We start from the raw sequence: 17339 nt of genomic DNA on the forward strand, positions 1-17339 counted from the left end.
ATTTTACAGATGAGGGAACTGAGGCCCAGAAAAGTCAAGTGACTTGCCCAAGGTCACCCAGCTGACAATTGGCAGAGTCGGGATTTGAACCCCCGACCACTGACTCCGAGGCCTGTGCTCTTTCCACTGAGCCATATATACATATATGTATATATGCCTGTACGTATTTATCACTCTATTTATATATTTTCCTCACAGCACCTGTATATATGTATATATGTCTGTACGTATTTATCACCCTATTTATTTTACCTGTACATATTTATTCTATTTATTTTATTTTGTTAATATGTTTTGTTTTGTTCTCCGTCTCCCCCTTCTAGACTGTGAGCCCGCTGTTGGGTAGGGACCGTCTCTAGATGTTGCCAACTTGGACTTCCCAAGCGCTTAGCACAGTGCTCTGCACACAGTAAGCGCTCAATAAATACGATTGAATGAATGAATGAGCCCCCCGTGGGACAACCTGATCGTCTTGTATCCCCCCCCTCAGCGCTTAGAACAGAGCTTTGCACATAATAGGCGCTTAACGCATGCCATCACCATCACTAGTAGTAGTAGTAGGCTGGAAAGGACAGAGCCAGGGTAGCGAGAAATGAATTAGACGGTGGGAGCATTTGAAGATTGAAGACTAAAATGGAAAGTCTTTTAGACTGTGAGCCCACTGTTGGGTAGGGACTGTCTCTAGATGTTGCCAACTTGGACTTCCCAAGCGCTTAGTACAGTGCTCTGCCCACAGTAAGCGCTCAATCAATACGATTGATGATGATGAAAGTGTGAGCCCACTGTTGGGTAGGGACTGTCTCTATGTGTTGCCAATTTGTACTTCCTAAGCGGTCAGTACAGTGCTCTGCACATAGTAAGCGCTCAATAAATATGATTGATGATGATAGGGACCGTCTCTCTATGGATATTTAGCATTATGATTGTCCAGGGGCTGCCTTAGAGCCGGGGCTTGCCCCTCTCTCCCGGTCCCCTCCCGTCCCCTGGAGCGTCGTGGCCGGCTCTCCATGCTGGCAGGGACGGGGAGTGGGAGACGGGCGGCTTTTCCCGCTCCACCGCTCACCCCAGCACCGCCGTCCGCAGGTGGCCGTGACCACCGTGTTGGCCCTGGTGCTGGGAGCCATCTTCTTCCGTGTCAAGCTGGACCAGAGCGGCATCCAGAACCGGTATTCCCACTCCCACCGTGCCCCGGCATTCCCGGCTCCCGGGCGCGGAGGGGCGTGAGGGCTCGGGCGGGTGGACAGCCAGTCGGAGCAGTGGGAGTGTCAATTGGTGCTTCCCAAGCGCTCAGTACAGTGCTCTGCACACAGTAAGCGCTCAGTAAATACGACTGATGATGATGATGATGATGATGATGAGTGGGGGTCGGGGCTCCAGGGGGGCAGGGTGGCGGCCGTTGGGACCGAGACGTGTTTTCCTCTCTCCTGCGGCCCAGAGTGGGGGCTATGTTCTTCGTGACGACTAACCAGTGCTTCTCCAGCGTGTCCGCCATCGAGCTGTTCATCAAGGACAAGAAGTTGTTTGTGTGGGTGTCTTACCTCCTTCCCTTCCCCGCAGCACCTGTATATATGTATATATCATCATTTATTTATTATATATCATATATCATATGATATATATGATATGATATATGATATATGATATATATGATATGATATCATATATCAATAACATTTGTTGAGCGCTTACTGTGCGCAGAGCACTGTACTGAGCGCTTGATGGCATTTGTTAAGCGCTTACTATGTGCCAAGCACTGTTCTAAGCGCTGGGGGGATACAAGGTGATCAGGTTGTCCCAGGTAGGGCTCACAGTCTTAATCCCCGTTTTACAGATGAGGGAACTGAGGCTCAATCAATCGATCAATCAATCAATTGTATTTATTGAGCACTTACTGTGTGCAGAGCACTGTACTAAGCGCTTGGGAAGTCCAAGTTGGCAACATAGAGAGACAGTCCCTACCCAACAGTGGGCTCACAGTCTAAAAGGGGGAGACAGAGAACAAAACCAAAACATACCAACAAAATAAAATAAATAGAATAAATATGTACAAGTTAAATAAATAAATAAATAAATAGAGGCTCAGAGAAGTTAAGTGACTTGCCCAAGGTCACACAGCAGACATGTGGCAGAGGCGGGATATATGTTTGTGCATATTTATTACTCTATTTATTTATTTATCTTGTACATATCTATTCTATTTATTTTATTTTGTTAGTATGTTTGGTTTTGTTCTCTGTCTCCCCCTTCTAGACTGTGAGCCCGCTGTTGGGTAGGGACTGTCTCTATGTGTTGCCGGCTTGTACTTCCCAAGCGCTTAGTCCAGTGCTCTGCACACAGTAAGCGCTCAATAAATATGATTGATTGATTGATTGATTGATTGGATCTCTGTGGGTGTGGAGCCTGGGGGGCCCCCACGGGGCTCCTGGGCCCGGCCAGGAACGTGGGGGGGCCGAACTCCCGATAGCCGGAACCTCCCCTTCTGGGATTTTGGGATCTTCCGCCCAAATCTTTCTGTCTGGGATCTTTCTGTCTCCCCCTTCTAGACTGTGAGCCCACTGTTGGGTACGGACCATCTCTATATGTTGCCAACTTGGACTTCCCAAGAGCTTAGTACAGTGCTCTGCACACAATAAGCGCTCAATAAATACGATTGATTGATTGATTGATTGATTCTGCTGGTCTGAGCCACCCTGCGCAGCTGCCCGGGGCTCCCTGAACCACATTTCTGGCTGTGCCCAGCCCAGCCCCTTGGACAGGATTCTCTGATAATAATAATAATAATGATGGCATTTATTAAGCGCTTACTATGTGCAAAGCACTGTTTTAAGCGCTGGGGAGGCTACAAGGTGATCAGGTTGTCCCACGGTGGGGGCTCACAGTTTTCATCCCCATTTTCCAGATGAGGGAACTGAAGCCCAGAGAAGCAAAATGACTTGCCCATTTCACTGGGCCTGGGCTGCAGTGAGACTCGGGGTTCAGCGGTTCCCGGCTGCAGTGAGAGAAACTGAAAGCGTAATGGGCTGGGCTGCAGGTTAGGGTGGGAGCACTTGGCAAATTGCATCATTTTGCTCTTCCCCTCCCAAAAAAATATGCTGGGGCAGGGGAGGCCTTTGCTGGGCAGCTTACACCTCTGGCGGGAGTCCTGGGAGCGTCCTCCCCTCCCCATCCTGCCATTCTTGCCATTCCTGCTATTTCAGCCACCAGTACACCAGTGGCTACTACAGAGTCTCCGCCTACTTCTTCGCCCTGCTCTTTGCGGACCTGCTGCCCATGAGGACTGTGCCTGCCGTCGTCTTCTCCTGCATCAGCTACTGGATGATCGGTGAGGGTCGCGACACCGCCCTTGGATCCAGTGCGGGGTCAGACCTCCGCGGGGACCGGAAGAGTGGCGGTGGAGGGACTGGGTCCCGAACGACGTGACCCCCGGCGAGACCTGTGAGAGAGCCGCCGCCACCCTCCGCCTTGCCCACCCAAGCCACACCGACGCCCGGGCTCCCTCCGGGCAAGGCCAACGCGGGGGGACCCCCTAAGAGCCCGTCGCGTGGACGGATGTAGTGGAGTTGGAGCAGGTGGGAGCTGGGATGGAGGAGTGGGAGAGGCGGACTGGTGAAGACGGCGAGTGGGAGCGGTTCCTGGAGGTGATGTCCGGCCCTGGGAAAGAGGTGTCTCTCCTGGCCCCCATTCAGTCATTCATTCAGTCATTCAGTCAGTCAGTCAGTCAGTCAGTCATTCAATCAATCAGTTGTATTTACTACTTCTGGGAATTCTTCACTGACTTCTGGGAATTCCGGAGACCGTGAGAATGCTCACATTTCACATTCTGAGAATGTGAGAAGGGAGAATTCCCTTCTAGACTGTGGGCCCACTGTTGGGTAGGGACCGTCTCTCTGTGTCGCCAACTTGGACTTCCCCGCTTAGTACAGTGCTCTGCACGCAGTAAGCGCTCCATAAATACGACTGAATGAATGAACGGGGCCGAGCAGCTGGCAGAGCGCCGGGATACAACTGCAGGAACTCAGGGTTCCTGCCTGGCCCAGGAGCGGCGTTGGGGAACCTGCTTCTGGATGAATCCGATCCCCGGGCCCCTCCTGTCACCCCGCATTCATTCATTCATTCATTCATTCATTCAATCATTCATTCAATCAATCAACTGTATTTACTACTTCTGGGAATTCTTCACTGACTTCTGGGAATTCCGGAGACCGTGAGAATGCTCACATTTCACATTCTGAGAATGTGAGAAGGGAGAATTCCCTTCTAGACTGTGAGCCCACTGTTGGGTAGGGACCGTCTCTCTGTGTTGCCAACCTGGACTTCCCAAGCGCTCAGTACAGTGCTCTGCACACAGTAAGCGCTCCATAAATATGACTGAATGAATGAACGGGGCCGAGCAGCTGGCAGAGCGCCGGGATACAACTGCAGGAACTCAGGGTTCCTGCCTGGCCCAGGAGCGGCGTTGGGGAACCTGCTTCTGGATGAATCCGATCCCCGGGCCCCTCCTGTCACCCCGCATTCATTCATTCATTCATTCAATCATTCATTCAATCAATCAACTGTATTTACTACTTCTGGGAATTCTTCACTGACTTCTGGGAATTCCGGAGACCGTGAGAATGCTCACATTTCACATTCTGAGAATGTGAGAAGGGAGAATTCCCTTCTAGACTGTGAGCCCACTGTTGGGTAGGGACCGTCTCTCTGTGTCGCCCACTTGGACTTCCCAAGCGCTCAGTACAGTGCTCTGCACACAGTAAGCGCTTCATAAATACGACTGAATGAATGAATGGGGCCGAGCAGCTGGCAGAGCGCCGGGATACAACTGCTTCCCCTCAGGGTTCCTGCCTGGCCCAGAAGCGGCGTTGGGGAACCTGCTCCTGGATGAATCCGATCCCCGGGGCCCCTCCCGTCACCCCGCATCCCGTCCGCGCGAGGCCGGCCTGGGCCGCTCACCCCGCCCCGACCGGGTCCCGCAGGGCCTCTTTGCCCTCTCTCCTCCCAGGCTTCCAGGCTTCCGCTGGCAATTTCTTCTTCTTCATGCTGACCCTAATGCTCGTCTCTTACACGGCCACGGCCATGTCTCTGGCCATCAGTGCTGGCATGGAGGTGGTGGGCGTCGCCAACCTGTTCATCACCATCTGCTTCGTCTTCATGATTGTGAGCGGGGAGTGGGGCGGAGGGGAAGTCGAGGACGGGAGGGTGGGCGGATACGGGGCCCGCTGGGGGCCGAGGGCGGGGAGGAGGTTCTCGGGTCCGTGAGGGGAGAGTTTGGGGAGCGGCCTGGGATTTGCAGGGTGGAGAGGGCGATGGGGCCAGAGGGAGACCGGACTTCCATTCACGGGCTCTGAGCCCTAAGCCCCCTTCCCTCCCCACCCAGGGCCTACAAACCTATTTTCCAGCATCCCCTCTGTCGCTCCAATCAATCAATCAATCGTATTTATTGAGCGCTTACTGTGTGCAGAGCACTGTATTAAGCGCTTGGGAAGTACAAGTTGGCAACATATAGAGACAGTCCCTACCCAACATCATCATCCTCATCAATCGTATTTATTGAGCGCTTACTGTGTGCAGAGCACTGTACTAAGCACTTGGGAAGGACAAGTTGGCAACATATAGAGACAGTCCCTACCCAACATCATCATTATCATCATCAATCATATTTATTGAGCGCTTACTGTGTGCAGAGCACTGGACTAAGCGCTTGGGAAGTACAAGTTGGCAACATATAGAGACAGTCCCTACCCAACATCATCATCCTCATCAATCGTATTTATTGAGTGCTTACTGTGTGCAGAGCACTGTACTAAGCGCTTGGGAAGGACAAGTTGGTAACATATAGAGACAGTCCCTACCCAACATCATCATTATCCTCATCAATCGTATTTATTGAGCGCTTACTGTGTGCAGAGCACTGTACTAAGCACTTGGGAAGGACAAGTTGGCAACATATAGAGACGGTCCCTACCCAACATCATCATCCTCATCAATCGTATTTATTGAGCGCTTACTGTGTGCAGAGCACTGTACTAAGTGCTTGGGAAGTCCAAGTTGGCAACATATAGAGACAGTCCCTACCCAACATCATCATCCTCATCAATCGTATTTATTGAGCGCTTACTGTGTGCAGAGCACTGTACTAAGCGCTTGGGAAGGACAAGTTGGCAACATATAGAGACAGTCCCTACCCAACATCATCATTATCCTCATCAATCGTATTTATTGAGCGCTTACTGTGTGCAGAGCACTGTACTAAGCGCTTGGGAAGGACAAGTTGGCAACATATAGAGACAGTCCCTACCCAACATCATCATCCTCATCAATCGTATTTATTGAGCGCTTACTGTGTGCAGAGCACTGTACTAAGCGCTTGGGAAGGACAAGGTGGCAACATATAGAGACAGTCCCTACCCAACATCATCATTATCCTCATCAATCGTATTTATTGAGCGCTTACTGTGTGCAGAGCACTGGACTAAGCGCTTGGGAAGGACAAGTTGGCAACATATAGAGACAGTCCCTACCCAACATCATCATCCTCATCAATCGTATTTATTGAGCGCTTACTGTGTGCAGAGCACTGTACTAAGCGCTTGGGAAGGACAAGTTGGCAACATTATAGAGAGAGTCCCTACCCAACATCATCATCCTCATCAGTCATATTTATTGAGCGCTTACTGTGTGCAGAGCACTGTACTAAGTCCTTGGGAAGGACAAGTTGGCAACATATAGAGACAGTCCCTACCCAACATCATCATTATCCTCATCAATCGTATTTACTGAGCGCTTACTGTGTGCAGAGCACTGTACTAAGCGCTTGGGAAGGACAAGTTGGCAACATATAGAGACAGTCCCTACCCAACATCATCATTATCCTCATCAATCGTATTTATTGAGCGCTTACTGTGTGCAGAGCACTGTACTAAGCGCTTGGGAAGGACAAGTTGGCAACATATAGAGACAGTCCCTACCCAACATCATCATCCTCATCAATCGTATTTATTGAGCGCTTACTGTGTGCAGAGCACTGTACTAAGCGCTTGGGAAGGACAAGTTGGCAACATTATAGAGAGAGTCCCTACCCAACATCATCATCCTCATCAGTCATATTTATTGAGCGCTTACTGTGTGCAGAGCACTGTACTAAGTCCTTGGGAAGGACAAGTTGGCAACATATAGAGACAGTCCCTACCCAACATCATCATCCTCATCAATTGTATTTATTGAGCGCTTACTGTGTGCAGAGCACTGTACTAAGCGCTTGGGAAGGACAAGTCGGCAACATATAGAGACAGTCCCTACCCAACGTCATCATTATCATCATCAATCGTATTTATTGAGCGCTTACTGTGTGCAGAGCAATGTACTAAGCACTTGGGAAGGACAAGTTGGCAACATATAGAGACAGTCCCTACCCAACATCATCATCCTCATCAATCGTATTTATTGAGCGCTTACTGTGTGCAGAGCAATGTATTAAGCACTTGGGAAGGACAAGTTGGCAACATTATAGAGACAGTCCCTACCCAACATCATCATCCTCATCAATCGTATTTATTGAGCGCTTACTGTGTGCAGAGCACTGTACTAAGCGCTTGGGAAGGACAAGTTGGCAACATATAGAGACAGTCCCTACCCAACATCATCATCCTCATCAATCGTATTTATTGAGCGCTTACTGTGTGCAGAGCACTGTACTAAGCGCTTGGGAAGGACAAGTCGGCAACATATAGAGACAGTCCCTACCCAACATCATCATTATCATCATCAATCGTATTTATTGAGCGCTTACTGTGTGCAGAGCACTGTATACTAAGCGCTTGGGAAGGACAAGTTGGCAACATATAGAGACAGTCCCTACCCAACATCATCATTATCCTCATCAATCGTATTTATTGAGCGCTTACTGTGTGCAGAGCACTGTACTAAGCGCTTGGGAAGGACAAGTTGGCAACATATAGAGACAGTCCCTACCCAACATCATCATCCTCATCAATCGTATTTATTGAGCGCTTACTGTGTGCAGAGCACTGTACTAAGCGCTTGGGAAGGACAAGTTGGCAACATTATAGAGACAGTCCCTACCCAACATCATCATCCTCATCAATCGTATTTATTGAGCGCTTACTGTGTGCAGAGCACTGTACTAAGCACTTGGGAAGTCCAAGTTGGCAACATATAGAGACAGTCCCTACCCAACATCATCATCCTCATCAATCGTATTTATTGAGCGCTTACTGTGTGCAGAGCACTGTACTAAGCGCTTGGGAAGGACAAGTTGGCAACATATAGAGACAGTCCCTACCCAACATCATCATCCTCATCAATCGTATTTATTGAGCACTTACTGTGTGCAGAGCACTGTACTAAGTGCTTGGGAAGGACAAGTTGGCAACATCTAGAGCCAGTCCCTACCCAACAGTGGGCTCACAGTCTAAAAGGGGGAGACAGAGAACAAAACCAAACATACTAACAAAATAAAATAAATAGAATAGATAGGTACAAGTAAAATAAATAGAGTAATAAATATGTACAAACATATATACAGTGGGCTCACAGTCTAGAAACCCCTTCCCCTCCTTCGGGAAGTGCTGGGTGGGAGTCCAGGCCCGACTGAGAGGGGCTCGAAGAGGTCCTGGGGCAGAAAGGAGAGGAGGGTCTGTGGCAAAGAGAAGCAGCGTGGCTCAGTGGAAAGAGCCCGGGCTTTGGAGTCAGAGGTCATGGGTTCAAATCCCGGCTCTGCCACTTGTCAGCTGGGTGACTTTGGGCAAGTCACTTCACTTCTCTGGGCCTCAGTTCCCTCATCAGTAAAATGGGGATGAAGACTGTGGGCCCCACGTGGGACAACCTCATCACCTTGTATCCCCCCCAGCACTTAGAACAGTGCTTTGCACATAGTAAGCGCTTAATAAATGCCAACATTATTATTATTATTTGGCGTCAGAGGTCGTGGATTCAAATCCCGGCTCTGCCGATTGTCAGCTGTGTGACTTTGGGCGAGTCACTTCACTTCTCTGGGCCTCAGATCTCTCCTCTGGAAAATGGGGATTAAGACCGTGAGCCCCACGTGGGACAACCTGATCACCGTGTCACCTCCCCAGCGCCCAGAACGGTGCTTTGCACGTAGTAAGCGCTTAATAAATGCCATCATTATTATTATTATTTGGCGTCAGAGGTCGTGGATTCAAATCCCGGCTCTGCCAATTGTCAGCTGTGTGACTTTGGACGAGTCCCTTCACTTCTCTGGGCCTCAGTTCCCTCCTCGGGAAAATGGGGATTGAGACCGTGAGCCCCACGTGGGACAACCTGATCACCGTGTCACCTCCCCAGCGCCCAGAACAGTGCTTTGCACGTAGTAAGCGCTTAATAAATGCCATCATTATTATTATTATTTGGAGTCAGAGGTCATGGATTCAAATCCTGGCTCCGCCAATTGTCAGCTGTGTGACTTTGGGCGAGTCACTTCACTTCTCTGGGCCTCAGATCTCTCCTCTGGAAAATGGGGATTAAGACCGTGAGCCCCACGTGGGACAACCTGATCACCGTGTCACCTCCCCAGCGCCCAGAACGGTGCTTTGCACGTAGTAAGCGCTTAATAAATGCCATCATTATTATTATTATTTGGCGTCAGAGGTCGTGGATTCAAATCCCGGCTCTGCCGATTGTCAGCTGTGTGACTTTTTGGGCGAGTCACTTCACTTCTCTGGGCCTCAGATCTCTCCTCTGGAAAATGGGGATTAAGACCGTGAGCCCCACGTGGGACAACCTGATCACCGTGTCACCTCCCCAGCACCGAGAACGGTTCTTTGCACGTAGTAAGCGCTTAATAAATGCCATCATTATTATTATTATTTGGAGTCAGAGGTCGTGGATTCAAATCCCGGCTCCGCCGATTGTCAGCTGTGTGACTTTGGGCGAGTCACTTCACTTCTCTGGGCCTCAGTTCCCTCATCGGGAAAGTGGGGATTGAGACCGTGAGCCCCACGTGGGACAAACTGATCACCGTGTCACCTCCCCAGCTCCCAGAACGGTGCTTAGCATGTAGTAAGCGCTTAATAAATGCCATTATTGCTATTTCTCCCCCCGCCTCCCCTTTCACCCCATCTCCAGCTCTTCTCGGGGCTCCTGGTGAATCTGCCCTCCGTGATGGGTTGGCTCAGCTGGCTCCAGTACTTGAGCATCCCTCGCTATGGCCTGACGGTGAGCAGCCCGGGGAGGAGGAGGAAGGGAGGAGGAGGAAGGGAGGAGGAGGAGGAAGGGAGGAGGAGCGGACTGGGAGGAAGGGGAGGATGGAAGACAGGGAAAGGGGAGCAGCAAGGTGGGGAGTTGCCAGGATGGGCTGCTGGAGCAGCAGCAGTAGTAGTAACAGTAGTAGCAGGAGTAAAATTAATAGTAGTAGTACTATTACTAGTAATATTACTATTAATAGTATAGTAGTATTACTATCCTAGCAGTATATATAATAGTATAATAGTATTACTATTAATAGTAATATTACTATTATTATTATATTATATTATATAATAATTATTATATATAATATATTATTATATATTATATTATATTGTTATATTACTAATATTACTATTACTAGTAATACTAGTACTACTTTTAGACTGTGAGCCCACTGTTGGGTAGGGACTGTCTCTATATGTTGCCAACTGGCACTTCCCGAGCGCTTAGTACAGTGCTCTGCACACAGGAAGCGCTCAATAAATACGATTGATGATAATCATGGCAAAATTAATAGGGCTAGTAGTAGTAGCGGATGAAATAGTAGTAGCGCAGCAGCAGTAGCAGCAGGCATAATAACAATAATAATAATAGTAATAATAATGGCATTTATTAAGCGCTTACTAGGTGCAAAGCACTGTTCTAATCATAATAGTAACAATAATGATGGCATTTATTAAGTGCTTACTATGTGCAAAGCACTGTGCTAATAATAATAATGGCATTTATTAAGCGCTTACTAGGTGCAAAGCACTGTTCTAATAATAATAATAACAATAATGATGGCATTTATTAAGTGCTTACTAGGTGCAAAGCACTGTTCTGATAATAATAATGATAATAATAATAATAATGATGGCATTTATTAAGCGCTTACTATGTGCAAAGCACTGTGCTAATAATAATAATGGCATTTATTAAGCGCTTACTAGGTGCAAAGCGCTGTTCTAATCATAATAATAACAATAATGATGGCATTTATTAAGCGCTTACTAGGTGCAAAGCACTGTTCTAATAATAATAATAATAATAATAATGATGGCATTTATTAAGCGCTTACTATGTGCAAAGCACTGTGCTAATAATAATAATGGCATTTATTAAGCGCTTACTAGGTGCAAAGCGCTGTTCTAATAATAATAATAACAATAATGATGGCATTTATTAAGTGCTTACTAGGTGCAAAGCACTGTTCTAATAATAATAATAATAATGATGATGGCATTTATTAAGCACTTACTATGTGCAAAGCACTGTGCTAATAATAATAATGGCATTTATTAAGCGCTTACTAGGTGCAAAGCGCTGTTCTAATCATAATAATAACAATAATGATGGCATTTATTAAGCGCTTACTAGGTGCAAAGCACTGTTCTAATAATAATAATAATAATAATGATGATGGCATTTATTAAGCGCTTACTATGTGCAGAGCACTGTGCTAATAATAATAATGGCATTTATTAAGCACTTACTAGGTGCAAAGCACTGTTCTAATAATAATAATAACAATAATGATGGCATTTATTAAGCGCTTACTAGGTGCAAAGCACTGTTCTAATAATAATAATAATAATAATGATGATGGCATTTATTAAGCGCTTACTATGTGCAGAGCACTGTGCTAATAATAATAATGGCATTTATTAAGCACTTACTAGGTGCAAAGCACTGTTCTAATAATAATAATAACAATAATGATGGCATTTATTAAGCGCTTACTAGGTGCAAAGCACTGTTCTAATAATAATAATAATAATGATGATGGCATTTATTAAGCGCTTACTATGTGCAAAGCACTGTGCTAATAATAATAATGGCATTTATTAAGCGCTTACTAGGTGCAAAGCGCTGTTCTAATAATAATAATAACAATAATGATGGCATTTATTAAGCACTTACTAGGTGCAAAGCACTGTTCTAATAATAATAATAATAATAATGATGATGGCATTTATTAAGTGCTTACTATGTGCAAAGCACTGTGCTAATAATAATAATGATGGCATTTATTAAGTGCTTACTAGGTGCAAAGCACCGTTCTAATAATAATAATAATCATAATGGCATTTATTAAGTGCTTACTATGTGGAAAGCACTGTGATAATAATAATAATGATGGCATTTATTAAGTGCTTACTAGGTGCAAAGCACTGTTCTAATAATAATAATAATAATAATAATAATGGCATTTATTAAGTGCTTACTATGTGGAAAGCACTGTGCTAATAATAATAATAATAATGGCATTTATTAAGCGCTTACTATGTGCAAAGCACTGTTCTAATAATAATAATAATGATAATGGCATTTATTAAGCACTTACTATGTGCAAAGCACTGTTCTAAGCGCTGGGCACTGTTCTAAGTGCTGGGGAGGTTCCAAGGTGATCAGGTTGTCCCATGTGGGGCTCACGGTCTTCATCCCCATTTTCCAGTTGAGGTGACTGAGACCCAGAGGAGTGAGGTGACTTGCCCAAAGTCACACAGCTGACAATTGGCAGAGCCCGGGATTTGAACCCACGACCTCTGACTCCAAAGCCCGGGCTCTTTCCACAGAGCCACGCCGCTACAGTGGAATAGTAGAAATAGTAGTAATGGTAGATCTAGTGACCGACCCGATTTTCTTGTATCCATCCCAGGGCTTAGTACAGCGCCTGGCGCATAGTTAGTGCTTAATAAATGCCATAATTATTAGTAGTAGCAGCAGTAGTAACAGCAATAGTAATATGAGTAGCAATAGTAGTAATCGTATTATTTACTGAGCGCCTACTACTGAATGTGCCCCATTGTTCTAAGTGCTTGGAAAAATAGCCATTCATTCTTTCAATCGTATTTATTGAGTGCTTACTGTGTGCAGAGCACTGTAGTAAGCGCTTCGGAAGTCCAAGTTGGCAACATAGAGAGACGGTCCCTACCCAACAGCGGGCTCACCCGTGAAACAAAACATACAGTCCCCGCCCTCAAGAAGTTTATAGTCAAAAGGGGGAGATCATCATCATCATCATCATCAAACGTATTTATTGAGCGCTTACTATGTGCAGAGCACTGTACTAAGTGCTTGGGAAGTACAAATTGGCAACATATAGAGACAGTCCCTACCCAACAGTGGGCTCACAGTCTAAAAGGGGGAGACAGAGAACAAAAACAAACATACTAACAAAATAAAATAGAATAGATATGTACGAATAAAATAAATGGAGTAAAAAAAATATGTACAAACATATATACATATATACAGGTGCTGTGGGGAAGGGAAGGAGGTAAGATGGGGGGATGGAGAGGGGGATGAGGGGAGATGGACAAGACCACATGATTGACAAAGAGTGGGAACAGTAGATAGACCAACTATCAGATAAACAGCGGAAGAGATGGGCCAGGGTGACATGGAGGAAGAAATCGGTACCAATAATGAAATAGACACGTACACAGACGCGTAGAGGTGGGTGTATTGCCTAAGTGTTAGCAGTGGCCGTTGGGTGGTTCTGATCATCATCATCATCAATCGTATTTATTGAGCGCTTACTGCGTGCAGAGCACTGTACTAAGCGCTTGGGAAGTACAAGTTGGCAACATATGGAGACGGTCCCTACCCAATAATGGGCTCACAGTCTAGAAGGGGCAAGTGATGTGGGGTGTTGGGAAGTAATCGGGGAAGGCCCGCTGGAGGAGGAGGGGGGATTTGATGAGAGGTTTGATGATGGGGAAGAGTGAGGGCTGGAGGATTTAGGGGGTGTTTGGAGGTTCAGGTTTTGGGGGATCCGTTCAGGGCCACGTCCGCCTCCCTCGGCCGCCGTCCCCCCCAACCCCAGACCCCGGGCGCTGTTTGAGTGTCTTACCTCTCTCCCCTCCATCTCGCCCACCCCAACCTCGCTGGGTCGGCCTCCATTCAGGCTCTGGAAGTGAATGAGTTCCGGGGACTCTATTTCTGCGGCGAAAGAGCCAACGCCACCATCGTCCCGCCGGAAAACCTGACATCCTGCCACGGGGGCAACTCCTGGGCCAGAGAAATGTGAGCCCTGTGGGCCAGGGCCTATTCTGGACGCCCCAGCCCTCGGCTTGGGCTCCGGCCTCTTCCTCTGTGCCTCCGATCCGGTACCCATCCATTTATACGGCTGTGCGGATCCTGGCCTCTCCATCTCTGGGTCTCTTTGGGTCTCTCTCTGTGCCCCGCTGTCTCTGCCATCTCCACCTGCCTCTCTCGCTGACCGTCTCAGCAGTTCTCGGGCTTCCTCGAATCCCGGCCTCCATCTCCATCTGGAGACAGCCGGATAACAGCGGCAGCTTCCTTGGGGGAGTCCCCCCAGCCTCCTAAGGGATGAGAGAGAGGTGGAATGGGGGGCGGCGAGGGCAGGGGTCCAGAAATAAGTAGTAGGAACTGGGGGTGAGTGGCTTGGGGACCCAAGGATGGGTGGATAATAATAATAATAATAATAATGATGGCATTTGTTAAGCGCTTACTATGTGCAAAGCACTGTTCTAAGCGCTGGGGGGGATACAATGTGATCAAGTTGTCCCACGTGGGGCTCACAGTCTTAATCCCCATTTTTACAGATGAGGGAACTGAGGCTCAGAGAAGTGAAGTGACTTGCCCAAGGTCACACAGCAGACTTGTGGTGGAGCCGGGATTCGAACCCATGACGCCTGACTCCAAAGCCCAGGCTCTTTCCACTGAGCCACGCATTGAGGGGGCACCTGAGGGGAGCATGAACTGCAGGACCATTCATTCATTCGTTCAATCGTATTTATTGAGCGCTTACTGTGTGCAGAGCACTGGACTAAGCGCTTGGGAAGTCCAAGTTGGCAACATATAGAGACAGTCCCTACCCAACAGTGGGCTCACAGTCTAGAAGGGGGAGACAGAGAACAAAACATATTAACAGAATAAAATAAATAGAATAAATACGTACAAGTAAAATAAATAATGAACATGAAGAGAGCCTGTAGGGGAAATCAGAGGGGGTCCACTTGCCCTATAATTGTGTTTGTGAAGTGCTCGCTATGTGCCAAGCACTGTACTAAGCGATGAGGAGGTACAAGACATTCGGTTTGGGCGCAGTCCCTGTTTCACAATCAAAGAGGGAGGGGAAACGGGGATTGAATCCCCATTTTACCGTTGAGGAAACTGAGGCACAGAGCTATCGAGCAGCTTGCCCAGGGTCACACAACAGGCAAGTGTGTGTTCATTCTGATGACTTGACACCTGTCCACATGTTTTGTTTTGTTGTCTGTCTCCCCCTTCTAGACTGTGAGCCCGTTGTTGGGTAGGGACCGTCTCTAGATGTTGCCAACTTTTAATAATAATAATAATAACAATAATAATGGCATTTATTAAGCAGTTACTATGTGCAAAGCACTGTTCTAAGCGGTGGGTACTTCCCAAGCGCTTAGTACAGTGCTCTGCACACAGTAAGCGCTCAATCAATACGATTGAATGAATGAATGAAAGTGGCGGAGCTGAGATTAGAGGTCTCCTGACTCCCAAGTACTAGGCCACGCTGCCTCTCAGGATTTCATCCATTCCTTCAATCATATTGAGCGCTTACTGTGTGCAGAGCACTGGACTAAGTGCTTGGGAAGTACAAATTGGCAACACATAGAGACAGTCCCTACCCAACAGTGGGCTCCCAGTCTAAAAGGGGGAGACAGGGAACAAAACCAAACAAACCAACAAAATAAAATAAATAGGATAGATATGTATAAGTAAAATAAATAAATAAATAAATAAAGTGCTTGACAAGTGCACTAATTGTTATTATTATCATCCTTCTGTATTTTGGCATATAGTAAGCGTTTAACAAGTACACCAATTATTATTATCATTATTATTATCCTTCTGTATTGTTCATCTTGAGGCTGGCCAGGGTGACATGGGGCCGGGGTGGGGGGAGAGGGTTACAGGTTGGAGCTCTGTCCAACATGGTGCCTTTCTCTCTTCCAGATGCTACGGCGAGAGGTACCTCTGCAGTCAGGGGGTGGGGGTCTCCAACTGGGCCATGTGGGAGAACATCCTGGCCCTCGTCTGCATGACCCTCATTTTCCTCAGCATCACCTACGTCAAGCTGCGCTTCATGAAGAAGTTCACTTAGCCCCCCCTTCTTCTCTCTCTCTCTTCCTCCCACAGCCCTGCTCCTCGGGCGGCCTGAGTGAGGGCCGCCTCTCCCCTCCTGGAGCAGGGCTCCCCTTATTTATGAGAGAGGGAGGGCGGGGGGCTCCCCTGTTTTTTCCCGGCGTTGTAGCTGGAATAATCGTGTCGGAACCGTTCCGGACCACGGCGTGGTTCATTCGGTAACGAGGGCCGGTCCCCTCTTCGGTGTGAGGTCTGCCGCGGGGGTTCATTAAGGGGTGGTCTCTCTCTCGGTCCTCGCACCCAAGAGATGAGGCCGTTTTCTCCAGAGGCCATTCAACTCCTAGCTCTCTTCCAGAGGCCGTACCTCTGGCTTCCCCTCATCCTGCTCCCTGGTGACATTTCCACTTCCCAGAACCTCTGCAATCTCTGCCCAATCAATCAATCGTATTTATTGAGCGCTTACTGTTTGCAGAGCACCGTACTAAGCGCTTGGGAAGTCCAAGTTGGCAACATAGAGAGACGGTCCCTACCCACCGGCGGGCTCACAGTCTAGAAAGGGGAGACGGACAACAAGACATACAAACCAAATAAAATAAATAGAAGCAATACGTACAAGTAAAATGAATAAGTAGAGTAACTCATTCATTCAATTGTATTTATTGAGCGCTTACTGTCTGCAGAGCACTGAGCGCTTGGGAAGTCCAAGTTGGCAACATATAGAGACAGTCCCTACCCAACAGTGGGCTCACAGTCTAGAAGGGTGGGCTCACAGTAATGATAATAATGATGGTAATAATTATTATAAGAATAATAGTATTTGTTAAGCGCTTACTATGTGCAAATCACTGTTCTAAGCGCTGAGCGCTTAACAAATGCCATTATTATTATAATAATTATTACCATCATTATTATGGCATTTGTTCATAATAATGATGGAATCATTATTATGGCACTTATTAATAATAATGGTATTTGTTAAGCACCTACCCAACAGTGGGCTCACAGTCTAGAAGGGGGAGACGAAGGGGGATGCCCAATGTCGG

The 17339-nt window shown here is 47.3% G+C and overlaps 1 protein-coding gene across 4 annotated transcripts in view; it reads left to right on the forward strand.

Moving 5' to 3' along the window:
- LOC119938305 (broad substrate specificity ATP-binding cassette transporter ABCG2-like) overlaps positions 1 to 16772 on the forward strand; it is a 40368-nt gene extending 23596 nt beyond the window's left edge. For 3 of the 4 annotated variants that reach the window (XM_038758089.1, XM_038758088.1, XM_038758090.1), the window contains exons 10-16: positions 1084 to 1166; positions 1436 to 1525; positions 3198 to 3322; positions 5000 to 5154; positions 10105 to 10194; positions 14120 to 14238; positions 16168 to 16353. In XM_038758089.1, the coding sequence (XP_038614017.1) occupies positions 1084 to 1166; positions 1436 to 1525; positions 3198 to 3322; positions 5000 to 5154; positions 10105 to 10194; positions 14120 to 14238; positions 16168 to 16315 (810 nt within the window). In that variant the 3' untranslated portion in view covers positions 16316 to 16353. Of the gene's footprint in view, positions 1 to 1083; positions 1167 to 1435; positions 1526 to 3197; positions 3323 to 4999; positions 5155 to 10104; positions 10195 to 14119; positions 14239 to 16167 lie in introns of all 4 variants that reach the window. The other variant, XM_038758091.1, reaches the window with a different exon arrangement.
- Positions 16773 to 17339: the final 567 nt, after the last annotated feature.

This window comes from Tachyglossus aculeatus, chromosome 16, assembly GCF_015852505.1.
Source record: "Tachyglossus aculeatus isolate mTacAcu1 chromosome 16, mTacAcu1.pri, whole genome shotgun sequence".
NCBI lineage: Eukaryota > Metazoa > Chordata > Mammalia > Monotremata > Tachyglossidae > Tachyglossus > Tachyglossus aculeatus.